General features: G+C 50.1%; 2 protein-coding genes across 2 annotated transcripts in view; one reads left to right on the forward strand and one right to left on the reverse strand.

The window, feature by feature from the left end:
• Positions 1-223, reverse strand: part of ACOT7 (acyl-CoA thioesterase 7) — a 100,733-nt gene extending 100,510 nt beyond the window's left edge. Inside the window, exon 1 of the mRNA XM_030326732.1 lies at positions 75-223. Coding sequence (XP_030182592.1) covers positions 75-205 — 131 coding nt within the window. The 5' untranslated portion in view covers positions 206-223. The remainder of the gene's footprint in view (positions 1-74) is intronic.
• Positions 204-11,918, forward strand: part of ESPN (espin) — a 19,102-nt gene continuing 7,387 nt past the window's right edge. Inside the window, exon 1 of the mRNA XM_030327484.1 lies at positions 204-680. Coding sequence (XP_030183344.1) covers positions 204-680 — 477 coding nt within the window. The remainder of the gene's footprint in view (positions 681-11,918) is intronic.

Here is an 11,918-nt window from a genome sequence, read left to right on the forward strand (position 1 = left end):
GCTGGGGCGGGCCGGGGAGGCCCGGGCGCTGACTCAGCGTCCGGGCTGCTCGCCGCTCCGCGCGCCCCGCTTACCGGCAGATCTGGATGGCGGACGGGGTCTCCGCGGCGGGGCCCGACATGCTGGCGGCGTCGGCGAACGACTGAAAGAGAACGCAGGTGTCTGGCAGGCCTGGCGCGGAATGAATGAGCCCGGGCGGCGCCATGGAGGGGGAGGGTGGAGGCGGGGCCTGCGCGTCGGAGGGGCGGGACCTAGGCGCCGGCGGCGAATCCAATGCGGTCTCTTGCGCAGGCCCCGCCCCTGCGCGCCCCGCCCCTCGGGCCGCCGCCGGCGCCCGGGGCGTCCGGTTCTGGCGGCGGTGGGGCGCGGTGGGGAGCCGCTTCCAGAAGGTTCGGCGACTGTTGGGCGGTGCCGAGCGCGGCAGCCGCGTGGATCAGCCTCGCCCCGCGCCGCGCGTGTCCGCGGGGGGGAGGGGCCGTCCCGGCAGCCGACGCTGGGCGGTGGCGGATACAGCGCCCCGCGAGGTGGGCGAGCCCGGGCTCGGAGGCCCTGGGGCTGGAGTGCGGCAGGAAGGCCTGCGGGGGTCCGCCTCCGGGGCTTGCACTCTCGAATCAGCCCCTGACGGGAAATTGGAGGTCCCCCCACCCCCCGTAAACGAGCATTTACGGCGGAGCTGCTGGGTATTGTGCTGAGGTGCGCAGAACCCGGAGTCAGGAGCCGGCGAGCTGGGCTGCAGACGACCAAGGACCCGGGATGGCCTACACCGCCGGCTGCAGGCAGGGAATCTGCCTACGCGGTCCGCTGCAGACCGCCTCGAGCTTCGTGCAGGATTTCCTGGAAGCCCTGAGCTTTTGCTTGGGGGTGTGCATGCGGGCGGCGGTAGGGCGCCCTAAAGATGGTGAGCTGTTCTGTTGCACAGCCCAGGTCAAGTCTGGGTTGCAAAATAGGCTTAACACACACCAAAGAGGGAAAAGGTGATTACACACACCAAAGAGGGAAAAGGAGAGCTTTTTACTCCGCATAAGATGTGCCTTTTCCACATTTGTTAACCGTGAACATAAATTGCTTTTGTAGTCAGATTTTTAAAAATCAAATAAAACCCACAAAATAGGCTCTTCAGTGAGATTTGAAAACCCATTTATACTAAACTAAATAGCTCTGAAGGAATCCTGTCTCATCCTGGTCAGTCCCACATTATCAGACCCTAGAGGCAGCCCAGCTCATGTCTAAGTCCTTGGAATAGAGGGGACGGTCCGGATCACATCTATGTTTTAAGACGATTGCATTAGAAATTTTGTTTTCTAGCGTGAGTTAAATTGATGCAAGCACCAAGGGTCACCAAGCCTATTTAACCACCACGTCGTCCCAGGATGGGTCCCAAAGGGGATAGATTTCTTAGGATGGGACCTAGCAGCAATAAACCAGATTTGGAGCCTTAGGCAAGGCAGTTTCCTTACCGGTTAATTGGGGGTAATATTTACCTGACCTTCCCCAGGAGAAATGAGGTAATGAATGTAAGGAGCCCAACACATCAATAATTTAGGGCCTTCCTTCCTTTTTGTTCTCACCTTTCCTACTCAAATGTCCTGTCTCTCCAGTCTTCCCAGACGGTCGATGCAATGGAACAAGTCTTTACTGGGGCCCTGCCCTTTTTGTATAGGTGGGAGCATTCCCATGAAGTTGGATACCTTTTGTTCTCGAAAACCTCAAAACATCTGATTTGGAGACAAATCCGGGACACAAGAAACCTGACTGTGACCACCTGCTGAACCATATTCCTAGACTAGGGAATGGGCTGAATGGTTCAGGATTAAATAGACTGGTCCCTCCCAGAGGGAGACAAAAAAAGAGATCTGGGACAACATCTGTACCTTTGGAAAAGGGTGTGGCTAAGCTTTGGCCCAAAGACAGCATCTGTCAACACTCTCCATTGTGACAGCTCTTCCTGTAGCAGAGGGAGCCAGGGAACATGACCTTTCAGCCCAGATATTGTTGTGTCCTGCTTCTGTAGAGAAAATGGTGCTCCACGATTAACCACTTGTATGTCATTGCCAGTTGTCTATGCTGTTGCCCAGTGTTCAAGGTCAGCAGTGGGGGGGAGGGGGGCAATCCCTTAGCACAGCCATTACCAGTTAGCTTTACTACAGCGCTGGGGGATTTACACTGTCTTTCACCTTACAGCCTCCCTCCTTCCCACGTCAGGTTTGTCCCTATTTTCTCAAGCTGTTGAGCCATTTCCGTCCCTGTCTTTCGGGGCAAAACTTCTCAGAAAAGCTGTTTATATATACACCCTCTGTCCTCTATACCCCCCTCCCATTCTCTTCTGAACCCATTCCATCCCTGGGTTTTGTCTCTACAGCTCAGTTTGTCAAGGTCACTAATTCCTTCCCAAGTTGTTAAATCCAGTAATCTGTTGTCAGAAGTCATCTCTCTCGAAACATGAACTCCTTGCCTTCCAAGACACCCCACGCTACTACTTTTCTGGCCACTTTGCTGGGTCTGCTCTGCTAGTTCTGCCATGTGGGATGCCCAGAACTCTCCCCCGAATTCTAGACTCTCGCCTAGACTCCTAGACTCACTAGACTCCTCATGCCTGGACCTCACATCACCCCAGTGGTGTTCTAAGCATCTCCCACTCCCCCTGAGACTGCTTCTCCCAGTCTTCCCCATTACAGTTTCTTTTTTCCAATTGTTCAAGCTAACAACTGGGGAGTCACCTGTGACTCATTTCTCTCCCATCCCTCATCCAACCCATCCGCAAATCCTGCCAGCTCTGCATCCAGAGCAAGTCTAGGCAAGCCAGTTAAGCGTCTGACTTCGTCTTAGGTCATGATTTCATGGTTAGTGAGTTCGAGCCCCGTATCGGGCTCTGTGCTGACAGCTCAGAGCGTGGAGCCTGCTTCAGATTCTTCCTGCCCCTCCCCCGCTCACACTCTGTCTCGCCTCAAAAATAAATAAACATTAGAAAACATTAAACAAGGAAAGTAAGTCTAGAATGTGCCCTGTCTCCCTGTAGCATTCCAAGCATCGTCCACACCTCTGTCCAGATGTCCTCATCTCCGCTCTCCCCGTGCTTGCGTGGTCCCCACCGCCGTGACCCCTCAGAGGGTCCTTGACTACACCTAACGCCTCTTTCCTCAGGCACCCCCAAGCTTCAGCCCTCACTTCCTTGGGTCTTTACTAAAATATCACCTGTAAATAAGGCCTTCCCTGGCCACCTGTCAAAAGCTGAGTTCCTCAGTAGTCCCTACTCTCTCCCTGGCTTAATTTTCCCCTTAGCTCTTAATGCCACTTAATATATATTTTACTCATCTGTTTTCTTTTTAACGTTTATTTATTTTTGAGACAGAGAGAGACAGAGCACGAACGGGGGAGGGTCAGAGAGAGGGAGACACAGAATCTGAAACAGGCTCCAGGCTCTGAGCTGTCAGCACAGAGCCCGATGCGGGGCTCGAACTCACGGACTGCGAGATCATGACCTGAGCCGAAGTCGGCCGCTTAACCGACTGAGCCACCCAGGCACCCCTCATCTATTTTTTTTTAGTAAGTGAGTAAGACAGTTTTTTTTTAATTTTTTTTAACGTTTTATTTATTTTTGAGACAGAGAGAGACAGAACATGAACAGGGGAGGGTGAGAGAGAGAGGGAGACACAGAATCCGAAACAGGCTCCAGGCTCTGAGCTGTCAGCACAGAGCCCGACGCGGGGCTCGAACTCACATACCGCGAGATCATGACCTGAGCCAAAGTCGGCCGCTTAACCGACTGAGCCACCCAGGCGCCCCGCGACTGTTTTATTATTTTTTTCAAGTCAGTAGGGAGTATTGGATATGAAGCAATGGGGACCCTCATACACCAATGGTGGAAACGTGAGTTAGGCAGACTCTTTGGAGAATAACAACCAAAAATAATTGCTAAAGCTTGAAACTGCCATAGTCTTTGACCCAGAAACTCTACTACTGAGTACATCTCCAGTGTATTGAGCGTGAGGTCACCCAGAAGGGCTTCAAAAAGGATTCACAGCGGCACTGTTTGTGATAACCCCAAACTGGAACTCAAATGCCCGTCAGCAGTACACCAGATCAGTGGATTGCAGCACGCTCATCAGCGCCATTCTGAGTAGCCGTGGAAACCCACGAACTTCCGTTGCACACGACGAATCACAATGTGGGGGGAAAGAAGAAAGATCCCAAAGAACGTACAGGATCAAGCCATTCATGCAAACAGCGAATACTCTATTCGTGCCAGTCCCAAAAGGGTAAGGGTTGGCGAAGGTGTGGAGAAAAGGGAAATCTTTGACACTGTTACTGGGAATGCAAATGGGTACAGCCACTGTGGAAAACCATACGGCAGCTCCTCAAGAAGTGAAAAAGAGGGGCGCCTGGGTGGCGCAGTCGGTTAAGCGTCCGACTTCAGCCAGGTCACGATCTCGCGGTCTGTGAGTTCGAGCCCCGTGTCGGGCTCTGGGCTGATGGCTCAGAGCCTGGAGCCTGTTTCTGATTCTGTGTCTCCCTCTCTCTCTGCCCCTCGCCCGTTCATGCTCTGTCTCTCTCTGTCCCAAAAATAAATAAACGTTGAAAGAAAAAAAAAAAATTAAAAAAAAAAAAAAAAAAAGAAGTGAAAAAGAGAACTACCTTATAAACCAGCAAGCCCACTTCTGGGTATATGTCCAAAGGAAATGAGACCACCATCTCGAAAAGGTGTCTGCATTGTAATGCTCATTGTAGCATGGTTCACACTGAAACAGCCTAAGTGTCCATCAGTGGATGGACAGGATCAGGAAAATTCAGTATATATAAATTATATAATTTTATACACACACACACACACACACACACACACGATGGGATACTATTCAGCCTTTAAAATGAAGGAAATCTTGCCATTTGCAACAACATAGATGAACCTGGAGAGCATTATGCTAAGTGAAATAAGCCAGACAGAGAAATATAAATACCGCACAGTACGATTCAGGTAGAATCCTGTAAAAAAAAAAAAAAAATGTTGAGCTCTTAGGAACAGAGAGTAGAAACGTGGTTGCCAGGGCTGGGGCTTAGGGGAAATGGGAAGAGGTTGGTAAAATGGTGCCAGCTTTTATCTGTAAGGTGAATAAGGTCTCAGAATCTAATGCGTAACGTGGTGACTATAGTTGAAAACGCTGTATTGCATAACGGGAATTTGCTAAGAATAAATAAACAACTCTGTTAGGAAAATATAAACAGGTGGTAAGAGAGTGTTGTCATCAAGGAGGGTCACAGGGAACGAGGTGAGTGGGGGCGGTATTCACGTTTCTTCTCCTGACCGGGGTGATGGTATACGGGATCGTTATTTTTTTACGCTGTAAATGTAAGTTTGATATTTTGTTTTTAATATGCATTTATTTATCTTGAGAGAGACAGAGACAGCACAAGTCGGGGAGAGGCAGAGAGAGAGAATCCCAAGCAGGCTCTGCACAGCCAGCACAGAGCCCGATGTAGGGCTCCATCACAGGAACCGTGAGATCGCGACCTGAGCAGAAGTCAAGAGTCGGACGCTTAACCGACTGAGCCGCCCACGTGCCCCTGAATACCATGTCTTAAACTGAAGATTTGACTCCGGTGTAAGCATGAATTTATCACTCAGAGCCGTGAAAGAGAAGGGGCCAAAGAAACACCGGGTGCATGCCCCTGAAACTGTCCGTGTGTCCTTGAGCACCATTCACCTGACCTGCGCCTGGAAAGGGGTGAGGCAGAGGCGGGGTAACGGGCTGGGGGCTGGCTGTAGACCCCCAGAGAAGGGCTCCCGGGAAGTGCACTTAGCACCACGTATCGGTGTCACTGCCGTTGCCTCCTTCACATGGGAGAGCAGGCCCTGTGAGTAAACGCAGAGACCTTTCTGCGAGCCTTTGTCCAGAAGTCACGTGAAGCTCACCCTTAGGGAGCCCCGGCAGACTGCCAGAGTCAAGGGACCTTCTGTGACTGGGTGGGAGATGAGTTGCAGACAGAGGAGGGAGGCCAATCAGAGAGAGAGGGATGTAGGCTTAGGAGCAAGGGCCCCAGGCCGTGCTGCATGAGCCCCATGTGGCCTCGCATTGTCTCCTGATGCATCTGTGCCCTGGGTCTCTTGTTAGGAGACACGGGGACACGACAGCAACTGCCCCGCTGGTTGTTGGAAGGAAGAAATAAGTTGATACCATAAGGCACTTGGAATAGGACGTGGCACAAGAGAAAAGGTCAGCTTAAGTTTTCGTGAACCAGCTTGTGAAGCCCAGTTGTCCTGAGGTCCTGGGGGCTCCGGGGATGATTTGACCAGAGGGGATTCCGTCTGCCTTGTGCCAGAGCACTCTAACTGGGGTCCCGGAAGAAGACCCCGATTAGTTCAAGCAGGCACCGGTACAAGAAAAGGACAGTGCTGGATTCTCCAGGGCTCACCATGTCCTTTTGGGTGTCGGGCACCAGATGCAGCCTGGAAGGGGCCACCTGGCCCCTCTGCGCCCTCTGTCTCCTTCTAATGTCAATGACATCTAGCTGCTGTTGTTGTTGTTGTCTTAATGTTTATTTATTTTTGAGAAAGAGAGGACACGCGGGGGAGGGGCAGAGAGAGAAGAAAAAAGGATATGAAGCAGGGCTCGAACTCACGAACCTCGAGTTCATGACCTGAGCCAAAGTGAGACACTCAATCGACTGGGCCACCCAGGTGTCCCAATATTTAGCTGTTTTACTAAAGATTTGTTTTTCCTCCTAAGAGATGCTGGACCCTTCGTGATTCTAGCAACTTGTCTATATTCAGTAGCATCTTGTCTACTGCATTGAGTGGACAAGCCCCTCCATCTGTTGCCAGCAGGAAACCTACAAAGGCTGAAGCATGGCCTCCGTCTCAGGGAGGACTACAGAGGCTGCTTAGAGACCTCACCGGTACCCAGCCCACTCCTAACACCTGTAAGATCAAGCCCTGGGGCTCTGACCCCACAGTGAGCCACTCTGAGGAAACCCAGACCTGATAAACCACCGGTTTGAAAGCAGGACCCATAATCCAAGAGGGCAAGCAAAGAACAAATTGGTCCTTACACGGAGAAGAAAAACACCCAAGGGTTTAGAATAGACAAGAGATGCACTTTCCAAGTGAAGCATTTAGAAATCATCCCTTCGACTCGTAAGTAGGTCAAACTGTAAATCTAGAATTATAGCCTTGTCCGGGTGCCTGCATGAGAGTGTTGGTGAGAGGTGATCTTCAAAGTGCCTTTAGAGGTGAGAGTTCCCTTCCTTTGTAAGCCCGGTGGCCCCTGGGTGCTGTGTCTGAAGCTCTGTGGCTCCACCTAGGGGCCGAGCCCCCAAACCGCTGCATCCTTCCCTAGGCCCTGGCCCCAGCCTGGGTTCCACCCGCCTTCAGATCCTGCTAAAAATCAAAATAAACTTCCCCTTACTAAAACTTATACCAGGAACCCTGTGATTACAACAAAAACCACTCAGAGTGAGAGAAATTCTATTTTTTTTCCCACACACGTGATAATTAAAAAAACTGGGGTATAATTACAGTTTCTCAAAGGCCCTGGGGGAAAAATGATGCTGGTTTCATGCATCAAGTAATTGCTGTTTGAAGAGTCAAAGGGCCCTAATTTGCTAGAGATACTTAAATCAGATCCCACATGGTTGTGTGAGTCGCGAAGAACCCTGCAGGGCACAGCTCCCAGGCTCCCAGCCCCACCCCCTGTTCTCTGCCTGTGACAGGCTCCCCAGAGAAGCGATGCTGTGTAACCAAACCCTTGCCTGGCGAGAGCTTTGGGTGACCCCTCCAAATGCTCATCTAAATGCCCAGGTCACTGAGGGAACAGAACCGCTTTTATGCCTCAGCGGCCCAGTAACACAGGTTGGATTTGGTGTTCGTGTCCTTAAGAGGGTTCATTTCGTAACTGGTCTTGGGAAGGCTGACTAGTTGGGTGAAGAGGTTAAAGGGAGGGATCCAGGGGCGCCTGGATGATCATGATCGCGCATTCGTGGGTTCGAGCCCGGCATAGGGCTCTGTGCTGACAGCTAGGAGCCTGGAGCCTGCTTTGGATTCTGTGTCTCCCTCTCTCTCTGCCCCTCCCCTGCTCATGCTCTGTCTCTCAAAAAATAAAATAAAACATTAAAAAAGAAAGGGCGGGGGGGAAGGATGCAGAGCCCTGCAGCAGGGCCCCACCTTCAGGCACACCTAGCTGTGTGGCTTCAGGTAAGTTCCTTGACCTCTCTGTGCTTCAGGCTCCTCATCTACAAAATGAGAATAACAGTATACACCTCATAGGGTTTTTATGAGGTATCAGTGAGCTAATACATAAAAGTCGTTGAGAGCAGTGCCTGGTGCATAGGGAGGGCTCAATAAATGGTAGTTGACAGCATGACTAGTTAATGAAAATTATTGTCATGCATTTAACAAAAATTTATTGAGCATTTTATACATGCCAGGCCATGTACTGGGCACCACCATCATGCCTATGATACCACACAGAAACCATCTAGATATTTTTTTAAGCTGATTTATTTTGAGAGAGCGTGTGCACTAACAAGGGAGGGGCAGAGAGAGAGGGAGAGAGAGAGAGAGAGGAAATTGTAAGCAGGCTCCGTGGTGTCAGCACAGAAGCCTGACGCAGGGCTTGAACTCACAAACCGTGAGATCATGACATGAGCTGAGATGAAGAGTTGGAAGCTTAACCTACCGAGCCACCCAGGCGCCCCAGAAACCATCTAGATATTTATACATAAGGCATACGTGCAGGAAAATGCACAATCATAATCGTACAGTTGATTATCACAAAATAAATACACCCATTAGCCCCCCAGACCGCGAATGATGACATCACCAACACCCCAGAAGGCTCCCGCCTGTGCTCTCCCAGAAACGGCACCCCTCCCTGGTACAGACGATCGCTGTGTACAACGTCAGTGTGACAGGTGGCCGTGGCTGCTGCCGGGAGCAGTGGTCTGCTTGCTTTTGTCACTGCATAGCATCCATCGCATGAGCAAAGCCTTCCTTACATTTCCGACCCAGCGTTTCCAAAAGCGGTGTCCTCACTCCTCACTCTTTCTAGACCACTGTTCTCTGGCTCTCAAGTCCTCTGAGCATGCCGGCCATCACTGCCCTGTGGTAGTCTTGCGGTCACGGAGAGGTCATGGCCCCACATTCCTTGTCAAAGTGCTCAGCTGCCCCCGCACCGTTTATTCTCCCACATTCTGTGTGTCCTCTGCTCTTTTTGCCCTCTTTTCCTGCCCTCTTTCGGGTTGTGGGTTTTTTATGGTTCCACATCATCTCCCCATCGTGTCTTCTTAACTGTGCCTGTTCCCAGTGCGTGCTCCATGGACCCCTGGCAGTCCTCGTGTCTAACAAATATACAGGGTTTTCTCAGAAGCTTCCTGATGTGTGGTGAGACTATATCATGAAATCAGTCGGTATTTCGAAGATCTGCATAACTCAGGGAAGCGATATTTTTCAGATGACTAATGCATGATGTTACATAATCACACGTGGGTAAAAGGCCCATTCAAAATGCCAGATAGGGCACCTGGCTGGCTGAGTGGCTGGAACGTGAGAGTCTTGATTTCGGGGTGGTGAGTTCGAACCCCACACTGGACATAAAGCTTACTTTTTTAAAAAGTGCCAGATAGGGGCTTCTGGGTGGCTCAGCTGGTTAAGCCTCTGACTTCGGCTCAGGTCATGATCCCGCGGTCCATGGGTTCAAGCCCCGCATCAGGCTCTGTGCTGACAGCCCGGAGCCTGGAGCCTGCTTCTAATTCTGTGTCTCCCTCTCTCTCTCTGCCCCTTCACAGCTGGTGCTCTGTCTCTGTCTCCCTCGAAAATAAACATCAAAAATTTTAAAAATAAATACATTAATTAAAAAGTGCCAGATAGATCAGTGGAATTAACGTAAGAGAGCATGACGAAGCAGTATATCCATATGGTTTTGGATTCTGCATTGCAGCTGACCTTGAAGGAGTTAGCACCTGTTGGGTTTTGATGTAGTAGCAAAGAAAAGTATCCACAAGTTTCTGAAAAGACTATTAAAACATTAAAATACTCCTCCTTTGGGGCACCTGGGTGGCTCAGTCGGTTGAGCGTCCAACTTTGGCTCAGATGGTCCGTGGTGATCTCGTGGTCTGTGGGTTCGAGCCCCACATCAGGCTCGCTGCTGTCAGCCTAACAGTGTAGAGCCCGCTTCAGACCCTCTGTCTCCCTCTCTCTGCTCCTCCCCTGCTTGCGCTGTCTCCAAAATAAATAAGTATGAAAAAAGATTTTTTTAAATACTTCTCCTTTTCCCAACGATATATTTGTGTGTGTTTTCATAGGCTTCCATGGGAACAACATATCAGAACACGCTGAGCGCAAGAGATAGGAGAATCTAGCTGTCTTCTAGTAATACAGATAGCAAAGAGATTTGCAAAGCTATAAAAAACCATACCGCGCTTGTCTCCAAATAGTTTTGTTTTGAAAAAATGTATTATTGAAAAGATGTATATGCTGACAAGTAATGCACGTATTGTTGTTTCTAGTGAATTAACACATAAAGTTTTAAAATTTCTTTTTAATCTCTACTAGAGTAAATATCGATAGATATAATCTACATAAAGTTGATTTTAAAACGTCTTCCGGGGGCGCGTGGGTGGCTCAGTCGGTTAAGTGTCCGACTTTGGCTCAGGTCATGATCTCACAGCTCGTGGGTTCCATTCCTGCATCGGGCTCTGTGCTGACAGCTCGGAGCCTGGACCCTGCTTCGGATTCTGTGTCTCCCTCTCTCTCTGCCCCTCCCCCTCTCAAAAATAAACATTAGAATAAAATAAAATAAAATAAAATAAAATAAAATAAAATAAAATAAAATAAAATGTCTTCCAGCAACGGTTATAGCTAACAACACAAGTGGATGAACTTTCCAGGACTTCTATAACAATGTAGCACAAACTGAATGGCTTAAAACAATAGACATTTATTTTCTCACAGTTCTGAAGCCAGAAGTCCCAAATTAAGATGTCAGCAGGGCCACGCTCCCTCTAAAGGCCATAGGGAAGAATCCTCCCTTCCCCTCTTTGGGTGACCCCTGGTGCTCCTTGGCTTGAAGCTGCATCACCCCAATCTCTGCCTCATCTTCACAGGGCCATCTTCTCTCTGCCCTACTGTCCTCTTGTCCTCTCCTCTTTTTCTTTTTCCTTTAAGTAGGCTTCATGCCCAACACAGGGCTCGAACTCACAACCCTGAGATCAAGACCTGAGCTGAGATCAAGAGTTGGACGCTTAAACAGCTGAGCCACGCAGGCGCCCCTGTCCTCTCCTCTTCTCATAAGGGCACCGATCCTTGGATTTAGATTTTTTTTAATGTTTATTTATTTCGAGAGAGAGAAAGAGAGAGACAGAGACAGAGAGAGCACAAACAGTAGAGGGGCAGAGAGAGGGAGACACGGAATCCAAAGTAGGCTTCAGGCTCTGGGCTGTCAGCACAGAGCCCAATGCGGGGCTCGAACTCTTGAGCTGTGAGATCATGACCAGAAGCTCAACCGACTGAGCCACCCAGGCGCCCCTAGCAATGTTTGGATGTAGAGCCCACCTTAATCCAGGGTGACATCATCTTCAATTAATTCCATCAGCAAAGATCCTATTTCCAAATAAGGTCACATTCTGAGGTTTCAGATAGACGCGAATTCTTAGTCTATTTTTACTGACCCCACTCCAACTAGTTTACTACTGAAAAGAAATGCCCTGAGCTGGGTGATATATCAGGAAGTAAAGTCATATGGGGGAGGGGGGGGCTAGAAACGACGGGGGGTGGAACTGGCCTCACCACTGCGGGACGGGAGCCCCTCGGGACCCGGCCTGCCTCCCCGCCTGGCCGTGAGGTTAATAACTAGGATTAAGTTATTACAGAGCCTAGCTGGGCTGTGCTGGACCTGGTGACAGAGGACAGGGACCACACCCCCAAGGAG

This window comes from Lynx canadensis, chromosome C1, assembly GCF_007474595.2.
Source record: "Lynx canadensis isolate LIC74 chromosome C1, mLynCan4.pri.v2, whole genome shotgun sequence".
NCBI classification, from domain to species: domain Eukaryota; kingdom Metazoa; phylum Chordata; class Mammalia; order Carnivora; family Felidae; genus Lynx; species Lynx canadensis.